This window comes from Mustelus asterias, chromosome 26 (genome assembly GCF_964213995.1).
Source record: "Mustelus asterias chromosome 26, sMusAst1.hap1.1, whole genome shotgun sequence".
In the NCBI taxonomy this organism is placed as follows: Eukaryota; Metazoa; Chordata; class Chondrichthyes; order Carcharhiniformes; family Triakidae; genus Mustelus; species Mustelus asterias.
In genome coordinates, this window is record NC_135826.1 from 18,272,884 (window position 1) to 18,296,448 (window position 23,565).

Consider the following 23,565-nt stretch of genomic DNA (forward strand, 5'->3'; position numbering starts at 1 on the left):
GTCCAATGATGTCAGTGGGAGCCCGCAGCGAAATTTAACATCGGGCCTTGTTTGGATAACGCAGCCTGATGTCTCCAGCGTTGCTCTGACCTATATCCAGCCCAAGGGTTATTCCTGGGCGGGTGGGAGATGGTGCAGAGGGAATGCAAGGTACACCTCCTGACCTCACACAGATATAACTTCCAAAATGTGAGTAAATACCTCCATCCTTCCAAATTCACATTAACCCTGTTCGGGCAAGGGTATGATCGGGGAGTCCCCCCTCGCATTCTCATGACATGTTTAAATCCCATTCTGGGGACCTGACCACAAAATCTAGATTCATAGAATGGTTACAGCACAGAAGGAGGCCATTTGGCCCATTGTGTCCATACTGGCCTTGTGTAAGAGTTATTCAGCTCATTCCAATTTGTCACCCTGGAGCAGTGCAAAACATCTCTCTTCAGGTAATTGTCCAATTCCCTTCTTCGCAACGCAGGTTGGCAACCCTGCTATAACCGAGGTGGAGAGGAACTCTGCGTAACACAGCACGCTTGTGTGTCTGACCCTGGGGTCGCCTACACCAGTGCCAGCACAAGTGGGAGGACCCGCCAGTGGCAACCCCAGAAGGAGCGATGTCACCCTGTCCCCATCTGGTGCAACCAGCTCCCACCACACAAGAGTGTCCCAGGCAGCCTGACCGCAGCGTCGTTTCGAGATCCCCAAGAGCATTTTCCAGAGCCCATTGTTCGCTTATTTTTTTATTGCTGCAGTTCCAGGTTCAGCCAGTTGATGGTGCTGGTTTTCAATATCTGGTTACCATGGGGACAAAAATGTTCTGCTATTTTGGAGATCCATTTTAAATAAAGGAGAACAGCCCAATATTCTTACCTTAAATGGATGGGAGAATAAAGTCCCCAACCTCCCGCAATCCCTTTTTAATTTGATCTGATTCCCCCCTTGGAATAAAAAAGTGGGCAGCACTGCTACCTCACAACGCCAGGGAGCCAGGTTCGATTCCGGCCCCGGGTCTGTGTGAGGTTTGCACATTCTCCCCGTGTCTGCGTGGGTTTCCTCCGGGTGCTCCGGTTTCCTCCCACAGTCCAAGGATGTGCAGGTTAGGTGGATTGGCCATGCTAAATTGTTCCTTAGTGTCAGGGGGATCAAGCAGGGTAAAGAAGTGGAGTTACGGGGATAGGGCCTGGGTGGGATTGTTGTCGGTGCAGGCTCGATGGGCCAAATGGCCTCCTTCTGCACTGTAGACGTTCTATTCTATGATTGTTGTCGGTGCAGGACAGATGGGCTGAGTGGCCTCCTTCTATACTGTGGGGATTCTATTGTATACTATGGTTGTTATACTGTTTACACACAATATTTGTCCAGTTTCTCAGCTCCTATTTTGTGTTGAGGATCTAATGGGGATTTCTATTTCAAGGTGGACCCATAACTGTGAACTATCTGTTCCAGTGGTTGGGAGGAAGCCTTTAGCATAGGTTCATGTGCTGGCCCTATAGGAGAGAATTTTTTGGTTGATTTTTTACTCCATTCATAAAGTTACAAAGCCAGTGCTCAGAATGGACCGAATAAACCCAACTTCTCACTTGCTCCAAAAACCAAAATCCAATTGAATCCATTTTAAGATCCCCACAAGAGAGACAAACAAAATCCAAACATTGCATCTCATCTTGGGCTTGATCCGACGCTTGATCTTAGCCAAAAGGCCGAGAAGTGATAAATATCGATCCTTTCTACACAAGATCATATTATTCTTAAACGGTTTTGTTTAAAGTAACGTATTGGCAAAGTGGACTGAGGTACGACTGAGATTTGAATTCAGGATCTCCACTCTCTCTGCTATTGGTTAAACGATCATTCTCACGCCATTTTTCAGCCTTTTAGCCTCCCGACGCACTCCCAAAGGCTGGTAAAATTCAGCCCAATGTCCTGCAGCAATTTCTTGCAATTTTCCTCACATGTTGCTCAGCCCACTAATTTGGCATCATCAGAGACTAACTGATCTAACAATCTATCCATAACAAAAATAAAGTTTACACCTTATTTATTAGTGTCACAAGTAGGCTTACATTCACACTGCAATGAAGTTACTGTGAAAATCCCCTAATCGCCACACTCCGGCGCCTGTTTGGGTACACTGAGGGAGAATTTAGCATGATCAGTGCACCTAACCAGCACATCTTTCGGACTGTGGGAGGAAACCGGAGCACCCGGAGAAACCCACACAGATATGGGGAGAACATGCAAACTCCACACAGACAGTGACCCAAGCTGGGAATCAAACCTGCATCCCTGGCGCTGTGAGGCTGAAGTGTTAATCACTGCCATATGTCAAATGTTTAGCAATAGTTGAACACTAACAAGGCCTCAAAGGTCAATTTCCAGTTAACCAAAATTGGGACTTATTACCAAGTTGACAATCTACCCAAACCATTGCTTAGGTCACCTGAAGTCCACTTGACCAGACATCGACTGTACAGAGAGAAAGATCTTTCATGACCTTAGCACTTGACAGCCAGACACTCAATGCAGGAAAAGCTGCAGCCAATTTGCACACAGCAAGATCCCACAGTGTGGTAAATGATCAGCGGTAAATGACCCTTGGCGGCTCGGTGGCAAAGTGATTAGCACTGCAGCCTCACAGCGCCAGAGACCCAGGTTCAACTCTGGCCTTGGGTCACTGTCGGTGCAGAGTTTGCACATTCTCCCCGTGTCTGCGTGGGTTTCCTCCGGGTGCTCCGGTTTCCTCCCACAGTCCAAAAATGTGTGGGTTACGTGGATTGGCCATGCTGAATTGCCCCTTAGTGTCAGGGGGATTAGCAGGGTAAATATGTGGGGGTTACGGGAATAGGGCCTGGGTGGGATTATGGTCAGTGCAGACTCGATGGGCCGAATGGCCTCCTTCTGCACTGTAGGGATTCTATGATTAACTGTCTGTCTTTATTGAGGGAAGAATATTTCACAGGTTGTGTGTGTGTGTGTGTGAGGTGAGTTGGCAGTCTGATTGTGTTTTGGTTTGAACGCGTAGGAAAAGAGAAAGAGGGAAAAATAGAATCAGTTGCTGCTGCTGAGCCTGATAGTGGAAGAATGAAAATGTTATAAGGTGATGTGATTAGTGAGGCCAGAAGTCATTCTGTCTTCAATTCATCAAAGCAGCTAAGCAGGTAACCCACAGCGACGGGAGCCCGGCAACGTGCCTGTGCCTTAATTGCTTTGCTTCTGGGGTATTGATGGCCATTAATCTCTGGTATTGAATGTGCTCTCTTCTCTTTCAGGCTGGAGAGGGAGCTTGAATCACTGGAAAATGGGGACGTCGCCATCTCGAAAGAAAACAGCATGGAGGAGAAGCTGCAAGATGAAGAGAAGGTGTGTACAAAAGGAGAGGAGTCTGCACTGAGAGAGACTCTATAACTGGGTGTCCCTGTCGTGATTTTATTTAAATTTGTTTGTGGGATGTGGGCGTCGCTGACTGGGCCAGCATTTATTGCCCAGCTCTAATTACCCTTGAATGCTGCACACCCACAAGAGTGATTGATGTGAAATGGGGCATTATTGATCTTCACATAAAAACTGCATGGCCTGTTTAGATTGGGAATGCTGAGCTCAGGATTGAGCTCGATGGTGACGCAACCCCATGTCTAATAGCTCACCAACACTTGGGCCTGTGCTTCCTCCACTCCTCTGTGTGAAATGGGCGACTGAGAGAAGCATATAAAAAATCCCAACCTGCTGCAAACCCAATCCTTCAACAATCATTTGGCTGGAAGATAAATTCTGCATCAATGTTTTTGCAGTTTATTTATTAGTGTCACAAGTAGGTTTGCATTAACGCTGCAATGAAATTACTGTGAAAATCCCCTAGTCGCCGCACTCCGACGCCTATTCAGATACACTGAGGGAGGATTTAGCACGGCCAATACACCTAACCAGTACAGACTATGGGAGGAAACCAGAGGAAACCCATGCAGACACGGGGAGCATGTGCAAACTCCACACAGACAGTGACCCAAGACTGGAATCGAACCCGGGTCCCTGGTGCTATGAGGCAGCAGTGCTAACCACTGTGCTACCAATGCTCCTTAGATCCTGGTGAGCATGTCATCCTGGGAGATGGAAAGTCAGGCTAGCCAGTTGATGGTGAGGATCCGGAGGTGTTGAACAGGTCATTACAATATGAGTGCCAATTCTTAAAGTTTTCCCCTTCTTTTCAAACTATTTGCCACTTACATTCTTGTGAGTCTTTGCTGGTAAAGGAAATACTTTTCCCCAAGTACAATATGGCGCCAATAGGTTTTCCGATGGGAATTTTCCAGTCTGATGCACATAAAACAATCCACAAAGAGGTGCCCGACTGGGAGATTCTAACCTGCAGGGACACACAAACAGAGATTGAAGTGCCCCTCGAAACTGCAATGAAAGTGTTCAGAGGTTATCCTCCCCGAAGAAGTTACAATAACAGACACAATGGCACCACGACAATCTGTAAACACCCAAGCAATCGTACTGTTTCCTCAGAACTGAGCAGGATGGATTGGCCCCACACCCCCCCTCCCCACTCTCTTTCCTAATTGGGAACAGGAAGATGACACCCGGCTTCCACAGTATTCCCATATTCCCATCCCAGCTCCCGCGCCAGTGGAGAGTGAGATGGTGATGGAGGATTCTCAGAGCTCGGTTCCAGCACATCAGGAGGATCCACTTACTGATGGAGTTGGGCAGCCTGAAGGTTCTGATTAGATAGATCGGATCTTGATGATGTGGCTGGGGGACATTAAGTTGTGAAAAGTCTCCATCTGGCAGTTCCGTCCTCTGGGAATCCCCCTCCCCACCCACCCACCCACCCCCCTACAGACCCTCCAGTAAAATCAGCTCCATGGACAGGCCTCAGTGTACCAGGAGTCACATTGTGCTCACTCTGGAGAATGGAACCAGAAACGGCGACATACCGTCTAACCTCAGACTTCCATTAGGCCAGTACCCAGCAGGTTTATACTCACACCTCTTTTCCCTCTAACCCCTGACCTTGCTCAACCCCCTCTCCCCGACACCCGCCCCTCTCCCCGGAAATCCCCCCCTCTCCTCAAACATCCCCACTCTCCCCAGACATCCCCCCTCTCCCAGGACATCCCCCCCTCTCCCCAGACATTCCCCCCTCTCCCCGGACATCCCCCCCTCTCCTTGGACATCCCCCCCTCTCCCCGGACATCCCCCCTCTCCCCGATATCCCCCCCCTCTCCCCAGACATCCCCCTTTCTCCCCGGACATCCCCCCCTCTCCCCGGACATCCCCACTCTCCCCAGACATCCCCCCTCTCCCCGGACATCCCCCCCCTCTCCCTGGACATCCCCCCCTCTCCTCGGACATCCCCACTCTCTCCAGACATCCCCCCCTCTTCCCTCCAACCCCAGTTGCTGCTAATCCCCCACACATCCACCTTCCCCTCCCAGCCTAGGAGAGCCCCACTATTCTACCAATGATGCGAGCAATGTTGACCTGCCCACCTAAGACCCTCCAACTTATTCATCACCTTTGACCCCGGGGCTTACAAGTACAGCAGGGCCAGTGGTTAGAACAATCATCACAGAGCAGACTGAGCTGGTGGGGAATCAGTACTGCCCATTTCACAGCCTCTTACAGGCTGTCACCAACCATCTAGGGCCAGTGGTTTTAGCTGGGGGAAGGGTAATTATGAGGCTATTAGGAGAGAATTAGGAAACATAGGTTGGACTAGGAGATTACAGGGACTGGGAACGTCCGACATGTGGAGTTTTTTCAAGGAGCAGCTACTGCGAGTCTGTGATAGGTATGTCCCTGTCAGGCAAGGAGGAATTGGTAGGGCTAGGGAACCGTGGTGCACCAAAAAAGTTTCTTTGTTGGTTAAAAAGAAAAAGGAGGCTTATGTTCGGATGAGACGTGAGCACTCGGGTAGTGCACTAGAAAGCTTTAGATTGGCTAAGAGGGAGTTGAAGAGCGAGCTTAGAAGGGCTAAAAGGGGACATGAGAAGACTTTGGCGGATAGGGTTAAAGAGAATCCTAAGGCGTTCTATAGGTATGTCAAGAACAGAAGGTTGGTTAGGGCAAGTTTAGGGCCAGTTATAGATGGCAGAGGGAAGTTATGTGTGGAACCGGAGGAGATTGGTGAAGCATTGAACCAATATTTCTCTTCGGTGTTCACGCAAGGGGACATGAATATAGCTGAGGAGGACACTGGGTTGCAAGGGAGTAGAATAGACAGTATTACAGTTGATAAGGAGGATGTGCAGGATATTCTGGAGGGTCTGAAAATAGATAAATCCCCTGGTCCGGATGGGATTTATCCAAGGATTCTCTGGGAGGCAAGAGAAGTGATTGCAGAGCCTCTGGCTCTGATCTTCAGGTCGTCGTTGGCCTCTGGTATAGTACCAGAAGATTGGAGGTTAGCGAATGTTGTCCCATTGTTTAAGAAGGGGAACAGAGACTTCCCCGGGAATTATAGACCGGTGAGTCTCACTTCTGTTGTCGGCAAGATGTTGGAAAAAATTATAAGGGATAGGATTTATAGTTATTTGGAGAGTAATGAATTGATAGGTGATAGTCAGCATGGTTTTGTGGCAGGTAGGTCGTGCCTTACTAACCTTATTGAGTTTTTTGAGAAAGTGACCAAGGAGGTGGATGGGGGCAAGGCAGTGGACGTGGTATATATGGATTTTAGTAAGGCGTTTGATAAGGTTCACCATGGTAGGCTTCTGCAGAAAATGCAGATGTATGGGATTGGGGGTGATCTAGGAAATTGGATCAGGAATTGGCTAGCGGATAGGAAACAGAGGGTGGTGGTTGATAGTAAATATTCATCATGGAGTGCGGTTACAAGTGGTGTACCTCAGGGATCTGTTTTGGGGCCACTGCTGTTTGTAATATTTATTAATGATCTGGATGAGGGTATAGTTGGGTGGATTAGCAAATTTGCTGATGACACCAAAGTCGGTGGTGTGGTAGACAGTGAGGAAGGGTGTCGTAGTTTGCAGGAAGACTTAGACAGGTTGCAAAGTTGGGCCGAGAGGTGGCGGATGGAGTTTAATGCGGAGAAGTGTGAGGTAATTCACTTTGGTAGGAATAACAGATGTGTTGAGTATAGGGCTAACGGGAGGACTTTGAATAGTGTGGAAGAGCAGAGGGATCTAGGTGTATGTGTGCATAGATCCCTGAAAGTTGGGAATCAAGTAGATAAGGTTGTTAAGAAGGCATATGGTGTCTTGGCGTTTATTGGTAGGGGGATTGAATTTAGGAGTCGTAGCGTTATGTTGCAACTGTACACAACTCTGGTGCGGCCGCACTTGGAGTACTGTGTGCAGTTCTGGTCCCCACATTACAGGAAGGATGTGGAGGCTTTGGAGAGGGTGCAGAGGAGGTTTACCAGGATGTTGCCTGGTATGGAGGGGAGATCCTATGAGGAGAGGCTGAGGGATTTGGGATTGTTTTCGCTGGAAAGGCGGCGGCTAAGAGGGGATCTTATTGAAACATATAAGATGATTAGAGGTTTAGATAGGGTGGATAGTGATAGCCTTTTTCCTCTGATGGAGAAATCCAGCACGAGGGGGCATGGCTTTAAATTGAGGGGGGGTAGTTATAGAACCGATGTCAGGGGTAGGTTCTTTACCCAGAGGGTGGTGAGGGATTGGAATGCCCTGCCAGCATCAGTAGTAAATGCGCCTAGTTTGGGGGCGTTTAAGAGATCCGTAGATAGGTTCATGGACGAAAAGAAATTGGTTTAGGTTGGAGGGTCACAGTTTTTTTTTTTTTAACTGGTCGGTGCAACATCGTGGGCCGAAGGGCCTGTTCTGCGCTGTAATGTTCTATGTTCTATGTTCTATCTAATGGAGACTAATTACCATCGGGCACGTCCTCTATTGTGCTGCCTGGCATCAGCGCCGTGCTGAATGGAATAGACTTCAAATACATCGAGCGACACAAAGCTGGGCATCCATGAGGCACTGTGAGTCATCAGCAACAGCAGAGATGTCCAAACGCAGCAGGACCTGGACAATATCCAGGCTTGGGCTGACAAGTAACATTCATGCCACACAAATGCCAGGCAATACCATCTCCAACAAGAGAGAATGTACGCATCTCCCCTTGACATTCAATGGCATTGCCATCACTGAATCCCCCACTATCAACATCCTGGAGGTCACCATTGACCAGAAACTGAACTGGACTAGCCACATACATCCTGTGGCTACAAGAGCAGTAATCCTACAGCGAGTAACTCACCACCTGACTCCCCAGAACCTATCCACCATCTACAAGGCACAAGTCAGGAGTGTGATGGAATACTCCCCTCTTGCCTGGATGGGTGCAGCTCCAACAACACTCCAATGACACCAGCCAGGACAAAGCAGCCCCGTTTGATTGGCATCACATACATCACTTTAAACATCCATTATCTCCACCACCAATGCCAAGTGGCAGCCATGTGTGCCATCCACAAGATGCACTATAGGAACTCATCAAGGCTCCTTACACAGCACCTTCTAGATCTCTTCCATCTAGAAGGACAAGGGCAGCAGACACACGGGAACACCGCCACCTGCAAGTTCCCCTCCAGATCATACACAATCCTGACTTGGAAATATATCGTCCGTTCCTTCACTGTCACTGGGTCAAAATCCTGGAACTCCCTCCCTAACAGCACTGTGGGTACACCTACACCATGTGGATTGCAGCGGTTCAAGAAGACAGCTCACCACCACCTTCTCAAGGGCAATTAGGGATGGGCAATAGAAAATGTTGGCCTAGCCAGTGATGCCCACACCCTATAAAAGACTTAAAGTTCCAGGCCTTTGCTCGCATTCCTGACCATGCAGGCACTGGTCTCCATAAGTCAATGCAAGGGCTCCCACTCCAACTGAGGAAACATAGGGAGGCCATTCAGCCCATTGAACATCTGCCATTTGATGAAGTCATAGTTGATTGGCATCTCAACCTCATTTCGCTGCTTTGGATCCGAGCTGTTATCTTAAAAAAACTCTCAGCTTTTAAATGTCCACTTGAACCCAGTATCAGCAGCATTTTTGTGGAGAGAGTTCTAGTTTTCCACTGACCTTTCTATGGAGAAATATGAGGAACTCCTTCAATCAGCTTGAATACCTCAATGACCTTCTATACTCAGGGGAATACTGACTAACTTCATTCAACCTGTTCTCATTGTTCTGGGGTCAGTACATGGAGGAACAGGCCCTGGTACTACACCCCACCTGCTGGTAGGGTATGCTGCAATACTCGGGACTGCTACATATGATTGACACAGACAGTAACCCTCCTCACATCCAGAGAAACCTCAGCTCTCATCAAACAGGAGACCAGAGCTGCTCAACAGACTCAAACCTGTGTCTCTAGCTCCCCCCCCCCCTCTCCATTTGCTGCCTTCACTCCAACCCCGGCCCTGACAATGAGTGAGAATGAGGCAGAGGGATAAGGCACATGTGAAAGAGAGACAGCTTTGAATGGGATATGGGAGTGAATGGGGTGGCACGGTGGCACAGTGGTTAGCACTGCTGCCCCACAGTGCCAGGAACCCGGGTTCAATTCCTGCCTTGAGTGACTGTCTGTGCAGAGTCTGCACATTCTCTCTGTGTCTGCGTGGGTTTCCTCCGGGTGCTCCGGTTTCCTCCCACATCCCAAAGATGTGCGGGTGAGGTGGTTTGACCATGGTAAGTGTGCGATAGGGTGGGGGAGAGGACCTGGGTAAGATGCTCTGTCAGAGAGTCGGTGCAGACTCAATGGGCCGAATGGCCTCCTCTGCACTGCAGGAATAATATGATTGTAATCAAGTATTCCTGTGAGAATCTTGCCAATCGTATTGCTATCAAATAGATAGAATTCTAAATGATTATTAACATCAATCTCTTTGATTTTCTCACAGGTTTCTCCGAGTAAAGGCAGTGGTGAGTATTTAAATAACAATAAACTCCGGAAATACTTGTTGCTGAATGTCAGATGTGTGAAGCACTTCTCCACAACTCCACATTTACTCAGTGATCGTGTTCACACTGCTGCAAGTTTCCATTCTTGACACTAACTTTCAAGGGACATCTGGACAAATACATGAGTAGGATGGCAATAGAGGGATCCGGCTCCCGGAAGGGTAGGGGGTTTTAGTTCAGTCGGACAGCATGGTCAGTGCAGGCTTGGAGGGCCGAAGGGCCTGTTTCTGTGCTGTAATTTTCTTTGGTCTTTGTTAAGTCGGGCGAGAAGTTGTTAAGCAGGCGAGAAAGTCAGGGTGATTACAGCTGGGTGTCGGGCAACTGAGCATGTGTGATCTCCCACTTTCACTTCATTAATTATGCATTCACGAGGAGCTCATCCAATCCCGTGAAGGGACGGGCAGAAAGTTGCCAGCCTCCCCCCCCACCCCCTCCGCAGCCCCCCCATCACTTCATGGGGTCAAAGGTCCTGACCATATTTAAAGTGCGCCTGGACAGCCATTCACTCATTGCAGGCCAGGATCACCCTCATTACCCCCAATGGGCCGAATGGCCTCTTTCAGTGCTGTCGAGATTCTATGATGAGTCCTTGTGGCCACAGCTCATACCGGAATATCTGGCAGACTTGAACAACCAAATCTTGGGACGTACAAAGAAGCCCCCAACATTGCCTCGAGATAAGAACTCCGCTGGTGGTAAACCCTTGTAAGGAGTCTCACAACACCAGGTTAAAGTCCAACAGGTTTATTTGGTAGCAAAAGCCACTAGCTTTCGGAGCGCTGCTCCTTCATCAGGTGAGTGGGAGTTCTGTTCACAAACAGGGCATATAAAGACACAAACTCAATTTACAAAATAATGATTGGAATGCGAGTCTTTACAGGTAATCAAGTCTTAAAGGTACAGACAATGTGAGTGGAGAGAGGGTTAAGCACAGGTTAAAGAAATGTGTACTGTCTCCAGACAGGACAGTTAGTGAGATTTTGCAAACCCAGACAAGCCGTTATGGGGGTTACAGATAGTGTGACATGAACCCAACATTCTGGTTGAGGCCGTCCTCATGTGTGCGGAACTTGGCTATCAGTTTCTGCTCAAGACTCTGCGTTGTCGTGTGTCGTGAAGGCTGCCTTGGAGAATGCTTGCCCGAAGATCAGAGGCCGAATGCCCGTGACCGCTGAAGTGTTCCCCAACAGGAAGAAAACACTCTTGCCTGGTGATTGTCGAGCGGTGTTCATTCATCTGTTATCATAGCGTCTGCATGGTTTCCCCAATGTACCATGCCTCGGGACATCCTTTCCTGCAGCGTATCAGGTAGACAACGTTGGCCGAGTTGCAAGAGTAGGTACCGTGTACCTGGTAGATGGTGTTCTCACGTGAGATGATGGCATCCGTGTCGATGATCCGGCACGTCTTGCAGAGGTTGCTGTGGCAGGGTTGTGTGGTGTCGTGGTCACTGTTCTCCTGAAGGCTGGGTAGTTTGCTGCGGACAATGGTCTGTTTGAGGTTGTGCGGTTGTTTGAAGGCAAGAAGTGGGGGTGTGGGGATGGCCTTGGCGAGATGTTCATCTTCATCAATGACATGTTGAAGGCTCAGGTGAAGATTTCGTAGCTTCTCCGCTCCGGGGAAGTACAGGACGACGAAGGGTATTCTGTCCACTGTGTCCCGTGTTTGTCTTCTGAGGAGGTCGGTGCGGTTTTTCGCTGTGGCGCGTCGGAACTGTTGATCGATGAGTCGAGCGCCTGTGTATACGGAGGGCTTGTCCGTAGGGGATGGCTTCTTTAATGTGTTTAGGGTAGAAGCTGGAAAAGTGGAGCATCGTGAGGTTGTCCGTGGGTTGCGGTACAGTGAAGTGTTGAAGTATCCTCTGTATACACAGGATCTGCTCAGATGAGGAGGATCGCAACAGACACCTCCAGACGTTGAAAGATGCCCTCATAAGAACAGGATATGGCGCTCGACTCATCGATCGACAGTTCCGACGCGCCACAGCGAAAAACCGCACCGACCTCCTCAGAAGACAAACACGGGACACGGTGGACAGAGTACCAGTACTTCCCCGGAGCGGAGAAGCTGCGACATCTTCTCCGGAGCCTTCAACATGTCATTGATGAAGACGAACATCTCGCCAAGGCCATCCCCACACCCCCACTTCTTGCCTTCAAACAACTGCACAACCTCAAACAGACCATTGTCCGCAGCAAACTACCCAGCCTTCAGGAGAACAGTGACCACGACACCACACAACCCTGCCACAGCAACCTCCGCAAGACGTGCCGGATCATCGACATGGATGCCATCATCTCACATGAGAACACCATCCACCAGGTACACGGTACATACTCTTGCAACTCGGCCAACGTTGTCTACCTGATACGCTGCAGGAAAGGATGTCCCGAGGCATGGTACATTGGGGGGACCATGCAGACGCTATGACAATGGATGATTGAACACCGCTCGACAATCACCAGGCAAGAGTGTTCTCTTCCTGTTGGGGAGCACTTCAGCAGTCACGGGCATTTGGCATCTGATCTTCGGGTAAGCGTTATTCAAGGCGGCCTTCACGACACACGACAGCACAGAGTCGCTGAGCAGAGACTGATAGCCAAGTTCCGCACACATGAGGACGGCCTCAACCGGGATCTTGGGTTCATGTCACACTATCTGTAACCTCCATAACGACTTGCCTGGGCTTGCAAAATCTCACTAACTGTCCTGTCTGGAGACAATACACATCTCTTTAACCTGTGCTTAACCCTCTCTCCACTCACATTGTCTGTATCTTTAAGACTTGATTACCTGTAAAGACTCGCATTCCAACCGTTATTTTGTCAATTGAGTTTGTGTCTTTATATGCCCTGTTTGTGAACAGAACTCCAACTTACCTGACGAAGAGGCAGCACTCCGAAAGCTAGTGGATTTTGCTACCAAATAAACCTGTTGGACTTTAACCTGGTGTTGTGAGACTTCTTACTGTGTTTACCCCAGTCCAACGCCGGCATCTCCACATCATGGTAAACCCTTGGTCAGGTCAGTGCTCGCCATTGCAGTGTTTCATGTTCACCAGCCTCTTGCTGCTCAAATCCGTGCTCCACCTGACCCCGTGCCAACCTACAACAGCTTCTCTTTCTGGTTAGGAGCCATTACTGAGGCGGAGTTGCCTGCAGCATCGACACCTCAGTGAAAGTGTGAACAAATTGAAGTGAGTCCTTTACCCTTTACACGTTCCCCTCCATCTCAAAGTCAGTCGGCTTCTGCTAATCCTTTCATTTGACCTCTGTGTAGATATGGCAGCCACACCCCAGTCCTTCCAGGTAAAGGACATCCTGGAGGACCAGGGATGTGTGTTCTTCCTGTTCATACGTAAGGAGTATGGAGACATTGCTCTTTGACCAGGGTAATGAGAGCCATGTGTAAGAAGCCTCAAGCAGACACTTTTCTGCTGGTCTCCACTTACCCTCAAAACTCTATAGATAGACCATTTATTAGCAGCTTAGGAAACTAACTGCATGCTCCATTATCAGCCATGACCATTCACCCGGGAGGACGGAGGTTTAGAGTCGGGAGTCGGCTGCCCTCCACCAACTCAATGGCCCTTTGAGGCATCCACCTCTCTCCCTCCTCTCATCCCAGCCAATGGCAAATGGCACAGAATGAACGGCAGCCCCCGGCCTTGCTGGATCTCTAGGTCATGAAACCCAGCAGTCTGGAACCAACCTGCTGCATTGTGGGCTTCACCGGAGAGAGATGATCACAAGTGAGAACCTTTGACATCCAGCTGCCTCGTAATTATTGGGATCATAGAAATCATAGAAACCCTACAGTGTAGAAAGAGGCCATTCGGCCCATCGAGTCTGCACCGACCACAATCCCACCCAGGCCCTACCCCCATATCCCTACATATTTACCCGCTAATCCCTCTAACCTACCCATCTCAAGACACTAAGGGGCAATTTTAGCATGGCCAATCAACCTACCCGCACATCTTTGGACTGTGGGAGGAAACCGAAGCACCCGGAGGAAACCCACACAGACACGAGGAGAATGTGCAAACTCCACACAGACAGTGACCCAAGCCGGGAATCGAACCCAGGTCCCTGGAGCTGTGAAGCAGCAGTGCTAACCACTGTGCTACCGTGCCTCTTTAGATGTCTCTTTAGTCAGCCTCTTGTGCTGAGCTTAATCTCCACTCACCCAAAAAGATCCTTCTCCACTCGTGGGAGAGACTGGAACTCGAGGGCACAATCTCAGAGTGAAGGGACGCGCCTTTAAAACTGAGATGAGGAGGAATTTCTTCAGCCAGAGGGTGGTGAATCTGTGGAACTCTTTGCCACAGAAGGCTGTGGAGGCCAGGTCATTGGGTATCTTTAAGACAGAGATAGATAGGTTCTTTATTAATAAGGGGATCAAGGGTTACGGGGAGAAGGCAGGAGAATGGGGATGAGAATCATATTAGCCACGATTGAATGACAGATAGAACGTCAGAGAAAGGGAAGGAACTTTCACTCACCTTGAAGAAATTGAATAGATTCTTTTGTGTTCAATTATTTTTAATAATGACTTTGAGTGTTCAACGTCAGTTTGGGACATGGTGCAGGGGTCACCTTTCAAACTCACTCTATCACCTACTCCCCTCCCCTGTCACCCACCAACTTCCCCCCATCACCATAGGCTCACGCAATGGGCGGGATATTCCGGCCTCGCTTCCCCCCAAACCGGAAAATCCCGACTGAGGTCAACAAATCTTTTCATGGTCCGCCCCTCACCCGTGGCGGGCGGGATGGTAAAATTCACCCTACTATTTCTAATATCACCATTCCTTTCCCTTCAACCTCCCGCGGTTACCCTTCACCTTATCACGATCCACCTCCACCCCTCTTCTCAGAGTCAACACCCGTTACCGGCCCCATGCCGACCCTGACCCAGCCCCCCCCCACCCCTCCCCCCACCCCCAATCCTATCTGCCTTCCTGACTCTCCCTATGAGACCTTCATCGACTATACTCTCATTCTGGCCCTGGGACCCTACAGCAAGCCACTCCACCCTTGAAACCACTAACCATGTTGGGTGGCACGGTGACACAGTGGTTGGCATTGCTGCCTTTTAGCACCAGGGACCTGAGTTCAATTCCGGCCTCAGGTCACTGTCTGTGTGGAGTTTGCACATTCTCCCCGTGTCTGCGTGGGTTTCCTCTGGGTGCTCCGGTTTCATCCCACAGTCCAAAGATGTGCGTGTTAGGTTGATTGACCATGCTAAATTGACCCTAATTTCGGGGGGATTAGCAGGGTAAATATGTGGGGTTACGGGGCTAGAGTGGGATTGTTGTCAGTTCAGGCTCGATGGGCCGAATGGCCTCCTTCTGCACTGTAGGGATTCTATGATTCTACGAAACTGTGATTATTCCCTCCCATCATCCTGAATTCTTCCTCCCAGGACCCAGCATTGACACTCACTCTCTAATACAGTCTTCTCAACCTTCCCCAGACAATTCTCCCACTCTTTCCCTGACATTGACTCCCCTCCCTCTTCCCCAGGCACTTTCCCTACCGTTCCCCCTGTTATCCTGCTTTTCCTGCCGACCCTGGGCACGGTGTTCACCATCGAGTGAAGTTCTGCAAGGCCCCCCAAGGAAGGGGAAAGCAGCATCGGCGCCTCTCAAAGAGGTGAAGTTTGCCAGGTGCATGCCACTTACACCCAGGGAGACAAAACACTGTAAATTCTCGCTGGCAGAGAGGGAGCTGAGCTCCAGTCACATGACCTTTTAATGAGTATTAATATATGTAAATTGGGCTCCCAATACTGTTCATTGGATGCTCCGCCCACCATTAACGCACCTTTCTAATTCCACCACCCCGCCGGCCACGGAAACGGAGTGGGCAAGGGGTGGACAACGGGAGTGCCCATTGACCGCGGGTGGGAATTTCTGGTCGCGCTCGAACAAGGCCAAAAAATCCTGCCCACTGTCACTAGGCTGGTCATCCTGAAACCCAGAGTAAAGTCTCATCTCAGTATCAGGAAACTGCATTTTATTGCCTCCTGCCAAATTAAATGCTTCCCGCCCGCCACTGCTGGCGGGAGGGGAAATTGCGGCCTTAGGATCATGACGGTGGATTGTATCTGTTGCTGCAAGGTGGGTTTGGTCTCAAAATGATCAAGCACTCTTTCACAACCTCCTCGATTAACATACTATTGGCTGGAGTGGAAAAGAAGAACAGAAACCAGAAATTCCCGCCCAAGGTCAATGGACATTTCCGTTGTCCGCCTGTGGTAAACCACTGTTATCTGTTGTGGTTCACCACTGTTAGTTAGTATCTATTATTACCTGTATATGTGGCACATCCTTGTCGGCTCCGCCCAAGACTCCTCCCCCTGGTCCGGGTATAAAGGCGATGGCTCCTCCCTCTAGCCTTTAGTACAGGGCAGATCTCCGACAGGGATGGCCCCAAGTTCTTGTTAAAAGAAGCCTATTTGTCTTGCATACAACTAGTCTTTGCTTGATTGATGGTGCATCACCGCCCTTGCTCGCTCTGATACCATGGCGGGTGGTGTGGTAGGATTCCAGTGAATATCACTACGCCAATCTCTCCCCCAGTTACTATGGAACCAGGTGCAAACTTGTTCTACGATGGAGCAAACGGATGGGCACTAACTTTTCCCCCAAGCTCGAAGATTGAGCCTATGGATAAACAGATGTAACTTATGTTAAATCAGTGACTCCAGGTATAAAGATGTGGAATTGGTTGACTGGGCAATATTAGATTGCCTATTTCTTATATTCCTCCCTCGGTTTTCAATTCCATCGATTTTTTTCAACACTAAGCAGCAATCTGCAAGGACAGGTTGATTGGGAAATGTGTGGTTTGTCATCAAGGTAAAACCAAAAATTCCGCTTGTGTGGCCCACACCTGAAACAGGAGGTAGATTCCGGGCCTAATATCTGCTGAGGCCCCATTTTGCCCAGAGCCAACGTCAACACCCAGAAAAACCAGGAACCCATCAACTCCAGTCTAACCTGTCTCTCTACATAAGAACATAAGAACATAAGCAATAGGAGCAGGAGTAGGCCATCTGGCCCTTCGAGCCTGCCCCGCCATTCAACAAGATCATGGCTGATCTGAAGCGAATCAGTTCCACTTACCCGCCTGCTCCCCATATCCCCTAATTCCCTTATCGATCAGAAAACTATCTACCCGTGATTTAAACATATTCAACGAGGAAGCCTCCACCACTTCAATGGGCAGAGAATTCCAGAGATTCACTACCCTCTGAGAGAAGAAGTTCCCCCTCAACTCTGTTCTGAACCGGCCCCCCCTTATTTTGAGGCTGTGCCCTCTAGTTCTGGTTTCCCTTCTAAGTGGAAAGAATCTCTCTACCTCTACCCTATCCAGCCCCTTCATTATCTTATATGTCTCTATAAGATCACCCCTCATCCTTCTAAACTCCAACGAGTACAGACCCAATCTGTTCAATCTCTCCTCATAAGCTACACCCCTCATCTCCGGTATCAACCTGGTGAACCTTCTCTGCACTCCCTCCAAGGCCAATATATCCTTTCGCAAATAAGGGGACCAAAACTGCACACAGTACTCCAGTTGCGGCCTCACCAGTGCCTTGTACAGTTGCAGCAAGACCTCCCTGCTTTTATATTCTATCCCCCTCGCGATAAAGGCCAACATTCCATTCGCCTTCTTGATCACCTGCTGCACCTGCAGACTGAGTTTTTGCGATTCGTGCTCAAGGACCCCCAGGTCCCTCTGCACAGACGCACGATGTAATTTTTCTCCATTTAAATAATATTCCAATTTACTATTATTTCTTCCAAAGTGGATAACCTCACATTTGCTAATGTTATATTCCATCTGCCAGATCCTCGCCCACTCGCTCAGCCTATCCAAATCTCTCTGCAGACTTTCTGCGTCCTCCACGCAATTCGCTTTCCCACTCACCTTCGTGTCATCAGCAAACTTGAATACCCTACATTCAGTCCCTTCCTCCAGATCATCTATGTAAATGGTATACAATTGAGGCCCCAGCACCGATCCCTGCGGCACGCCACTGGTCACCAACTGCCAACCAGAAAAGCACCCATTTATCCCAACTCTCTGCTTCCTGTTAGATAGCCAATCCCCAATCCACGCCAACACCTTACCCCTAACTCCATGTACCCCAATCTTCTGCAGCAACCTTTTGTGAGGCACCTTATCGAACGCCTTCTGGAAATCTAAAAACACCACATCCACCGGTTCCCCTCTGTCAACCGCACTAGTGACATCTTCATAAAAGTCCAGTAGATTCGTCAAACACGACTTTCCCTTCATGAATCCATGCTGCGTCTGCTTGATCGAACCATTCTTATTCAGGTGCTCTGTTATTTCCTCTTTAATAATGGACTCTAGCATCTTCCCAACTACGGACGTTAAGCTAACCGGCCTGTAGTTACCCGCCTTTTGTCTATTTCCTTTTTTAAACAGCGGCGTAACAGTAGCTGTTTTCCAGTCAGCCGGCACTACCCCAGAGTCCAGCGAATTTTGATAAATTACTACTAACGCATCTGCTATTACCTCAGCCATTTCTTTCAGTACCCTGGGATGCATTCCATCCGGGCCCGGGGACTTGTCTACCTTCAGTCCTATTAGTCTACCAAGCACCACCTCCTTAGTAACAGTAATTGTATTAAGGACCTACCCTCCCACCAACTCTCGATCTCTAATATTTATCTCTATCCCCAAGTATCAATCCCCTCTTCCAACACAGCCCATTCCACTCTCCAATCACAATGCAGGGTGTAGCCTTAGCCCTTAGCCCTTCCAGTAATCGGGATGTGGGAATTCTCACCGATTGTTTCCACTGCTGCTGGAATGGACACTGGGGGAAAGGGAAAGTTTTGTACATTTGCTCCCTGCAACCCCTCTCAGGACTTTCTGAATCTGATTGGCTGCATCACTGGAGGCGAGGCTGAGAGTTCTGAGATTACCCAGCATTCTTTGAGTGTGCGCTCCGATTCTGGAGCTTCTGCTGCTGGGACCAGGTGTGACAGAATGCCAGTCAGGCCTTGATTGTCCTGGGCTAACGACAGCCACACGCGGCGTGAGAGCCCCTTTCCCACAAATGTCCCACTTCAGGACAAGAATCTGAGGAAGCAGTTGGCAGTGACGGGTGAGAGGGCGAGCCGGAGACTTTAGTGCAGGATTTGAAAGACTGGGATACTCCGGGTGGAACTTCCCCCTCCCACCCACCCCGGGAATCGTAGCAGGTGGAACACGGACCATGCAAAGGTCGATGACGTCAGGCGGGGTTTTCCGGTCTTGGGGTGAGCGTGGCCAGAAGATCCCACACCCTATTTCCATCAATCCCATCTCAATCTCTCTCCCTCTGCCTCTCTTCCTAAATTCTCTCTTTTCTTCTCTCTTGTTCTTTCTTCCTTCCTCTTCTCTCTCCGCCCCGCCCTTCAATGTCCTCTCTCTAGTTACTTTGTTATCTCTATCCCTCTCCCTCTCAGCCTATATAATTCTCTCAACTTTTCTCTCTCTCATTTTCTCTATTCCTCCATGATCCGCAATTAACTCTCTATTCCCCTGCTCTCTCTCTCTCCTTCTATCTCTCCATCTTTCCTATCTCCCTCTATTCTCTCTATTCTCTCCCGCTCTACCTGTCTCTGCACTTTCTCTAGAGTCAGTTTCATAGAATCATCATAGAATCCCTACAGTGCAGAAGGAGGCCACTCGGCCCATCGAGTCTGCACCAACCACAATCCCACCCAGATCCTATCCCCATAACGCCAGGCATTTACCCTAGCTAGTCCCCCTGACACTAAGGGGCAATTTAGCATGGCTAATCCATCTCACCCGCACATCTTTGAACTGTGGGAGGAAACCAGAGCACGCAGAGGAAACCCACGCAGACACGGGGAGAACATGCAATCTCCACACAGACAGTGACCCACGCCGGGAATTGAACCCAGGTCCCTGGCGTTGTGAGGCAGCAGTGCTAACCCCCTGTGCCACCATGCCGCTCCAGTAGTCTGTGAGTGATATTAATGCAGGAATACTGCACTGCACTAACTCTGCATTCTTTAAGCAGGAGGCCTCATTATCAGGGGTTGCACAATGGTTAAGTAGGAGTGGGCAGGGAGGACTGGTCACGTGACACACACAGGATCCTCGAAGCCTGGACTCCAAAACCTGGGCATTACCCAGGATGCACTTGACTCTTCAACAGTGCAGCACAGCTCAGGTCACAGCCTCAAGGCATCACATCCATGAGGAGAACCAAACATCGGAGAGAGCGTGAGAGAGAGAGGGAGCGAGAGAGAGAGAGGGAGCGAGAGAGAGAGAGAGAGAGAGGGAGCGAGAGAGAGAGAGGGAGCGAGAGAGAGAGAGAGAGAGAGGGAGCGAGAGAGCGTGGGAGAGAGAGAGAGCACGTGAGTGAGAGAGCATATGAAAGAGAGCACATGAGAGAGAGAGAGAGCACGTGAGAGTGAGAGAGCACATGCGAGAGAGCGCATGAGAGGGAGCGAGAGAAAGAGAGAGCGCAAGAGAGAGAGAGAGGAGTGTGAGAGAGAGGGAGTGTGAGAAAAAGGGAGTGCGAGAGAGAGAGAGAGAGCTTGAGAGAGAGAGAGAGAGACAGCACAAGAGAGAGAGAGCATGAGAGAGCGCGAGAGTAGGAGCGTCAGAGAGTGGGAGCAAGAGAGAGTGAGTGAGTGAATGCAAAAGAGAGAGAGAGCGCAAGAGAGGGAGGGAATGTGAGAGAAAGAGGGAGCTCTGAGTCGCATGCTCCAATCAATGAAAGTCAAAGGTGGGAAAAGATGGAGCAAGGAAGAGGATTTGGAGAAAGTGTTCCCGAGAGCTGAATCTCGAGGGTTAACGGGAGTCACAGGATGTGAGCCAGAGGAACTGAGAGCAATGATGAGCTTGCAGAGGTAGCATGGGGTATCTGTAAATGGGGTACAATGCTTTGAACTCAAACATGTTGGGACAGGAAGAGATCAAATGGAATGAAACCAGAAAATGCTGGAAATGCTCAGCAGCTCAGACAGGACTGAGGAACAGAGTTAACATTTCAGATTCCCTTTCATCAGAATACCCAAGACCTTGTGAAGGCAAATGGGAACAGAGCTGAACTGAGGCCCCTTCAGCAGCACTTACAGGTAGCAGAGTGTTTCTTCAGCTGGAGCTGGAGGTGGGCACCCTGAGGAAGCTCCATTACCCGTCTCCAGGGTAACAATGCTGCCCTGAAGTCACAGGCTGTGTAGCGAGTGTAATTCTACCCTGTGTGGCTGGGTGCCAGTCTGGTCTAGACTAACAGGTGCCAAGGGCAGCTTGATACCCAACAGAGGCAAGCAATAAGCTGACTCTGGGAGCTTGAGTTGTAGCCTGTACACCTGCTACCAGCAAACACCAGCCGAGATCATCACTGATCACATCATCAAACTCAGTTTCAACATCAGCCCATGCATTTACTAGCTGCCTATCAGGGGAGTGGAGTTATCAGAGCTCTCTCACTCTGTATCTCTCCAGAGTTAAGCTTTACTGTTTAGCAGATAATCATGAGATGGCACTTGTTTTACATCCACCTCTGAGTCAAGATCTATTCTTCCCTCATTCACTGTCTAGTGGGGTGGCACGGTGGCACAGTGGTTAGCACTGCTGCCTCACAGTGCCAGGGACCCGGGTTAAATTCCCAGCTTGGGTGACTGTGCGGAGTCTGCACGTTCTCCCCGTGTCTGCGTGCATTTCCTCCGGGTGCTCCGGTTTCCTCCCACAATCCAAAAGACCCGCTGGTTAGGTGCATTGGCCGTGCTAAATTCCCCCTCAGTGTACCCGATAAGGTGCCAGAGTGTGGCAACTAGGGGATTTTCACAGTAACTTCATTGCAGCATTAATAAAAGCCTACTTGTGACACTAATAAATAAACTAAAACTATCTCTGTCTCTCTAATTCTATCAATCATGTTTTTCTCTTTTCCTCTTCTCTTTCTTCCTCCATGTTCTCTAATTCACTCCCTTCATTATCTCTAGCCCTCTCCTCTCTCAGCCTATCTAATTCTCTCCATTCTTCTCTATCTCTCCCTGATCTCCAATTTCTCTCTATTTGTTTGTCCTCTACCTCTCTTATTCTCGCACTCTCTCTTTCCCTCTCCCTGTCACTTCGCTATCTTGATAATTCATTTGGCCCTGTGTGTGATATTAGTGCATGAACACTGCGCACTCATTCACAGGGATCACACACTGGATTAACAGGAGCTGGAAACTCCCGACTCCCCAGAATCCCGAATCCCCAATTGGAATGTAAAATCAGTCATCCCTAACATCAGCCAATTGCTTCACGTTTCCTGATTCTCACATTAACTTATTTGGAATAAGCCTTCCTTCCAATTAGAAATCATAGAATCATAGAAACCCTACAGTGCAGAAACAGGCCATTCGGCCCATCGAGTCTGCACCGACCACAATCCCACCCAGGCCCTACCCCATATCCCTACACATTTACCCGCTAACCTACACATCTCAGGACACTAAGGGGCAATTTTAGCATAGCCAATCAACCTAACCCGCACATCTTTGGACTGTGGGAGGAAACCGGAGCACCCGGAGGAAACCCACGCAGACACGAGGAGAATTGTGCAAACTCCACACAGACAGTGACCCAAGCCGGGAATCGAACCCAGGTCTCTGGAGCCGTGAAGCAGCAGTGCTAACCATTGTGCTACCGTGCCGCCCTAATTAGGAGCTGTGGAAAGTTACAGAAACATGGAGAGCAATCAAACACTAACATCGCCCACAATCATTCCTGGGCTTCTTAAGACAAGTTACAAAGGAAATTCTCCCTGTCTGGTATGGGAGTTCTGTAACTCATAACCTGCAGTTAAAAATAAACAGAACATCTCATATGAATACACCCTCACTCTGAACTGCTCTGTGTTCCAAACTCTTGTATTTTCAACAGATTTTGTTCTTTGTAAACAGGAAAATCTCACAGAGGATTAACGTGCACAATAGACCCTTTTGACATTCTTCAAACAGATCAGAACTTTGTTCCCATCAAGCATTAGCACGGTGTAAAGCTCCATTGTGAAGGAAAGCTTTATTTACAGTGACAAATAGCACGTTCTTTTAAGGTGACCTCAGATTGCGATCTTTGAACCTTGCTAACAGTGGCAGAATCCAGTCTTGATTGGCCGTGTGCCCCGCTGATCCCGGTTTAACCTGTTCACCCAGACTGTACACTCCAAACCCATTGAACTCAAACCTTGACTCTCTTCACAGACTCGGCAAAGCATCACGGCAGCCCATTGGTCAATAAAACCGAAGGCAGCACGGAGAAGATGAAGGCTGGTAAGAGTAACTAGTAACTAGTAGCTAGCTGTGCTGCATTCCCCCTCTCCAGGGTGTACATTTTGATGTGAGTCGCTCAGCACCATTGTCGGATTCGGGACAAGAGTCTGACAATCTTTCACACTGAATTATCTCCAGAGAATTGGGTGTAAAATGGTCACGGTGAAGGTCCAGATTTGGAATCAACATTCTGCATTGCACAAACGTCTGTAAATGTCCTCCTAGAAACTGGGTTAAAGCATTTCCCAGCTGTGTCTGACAGCCCCTCAAACACACAAATTA

At 49.2% G+C, this 23,565-nt stretch overlaps 1 protein-coding gene across 2 annotated transcripts in view; it reads left to right on the plus strand.

Annotated features, from left to right (window-relative positions):
- The window catches only part of LOC144479493 (paralemmin-1-like), a 306,182-nt gene that overhangs the window by 264,979 nt on the left and 17,638 nt on the right, over positions 1–23,565 (plus strand). For both annotated transcript variants that reach the window (XM_078198221.1, XM_078198220.1), the window contains exons 5-7: positions 3,270–3,360; positions 9,896–9,917; positions 23,215–23,283. In XM_078198221.1, the coding sequence (XP_078054347.1) occupies positions 3,270–3,360; positions 9,896–9,917; positions 23,215–23,283 (182 nt within the window). The remainder of the gene's footprint in view (positions 1–3,269; positions 3,361–9,895; positions 9,918–23,214; positions 23,284–23,565) is intronic.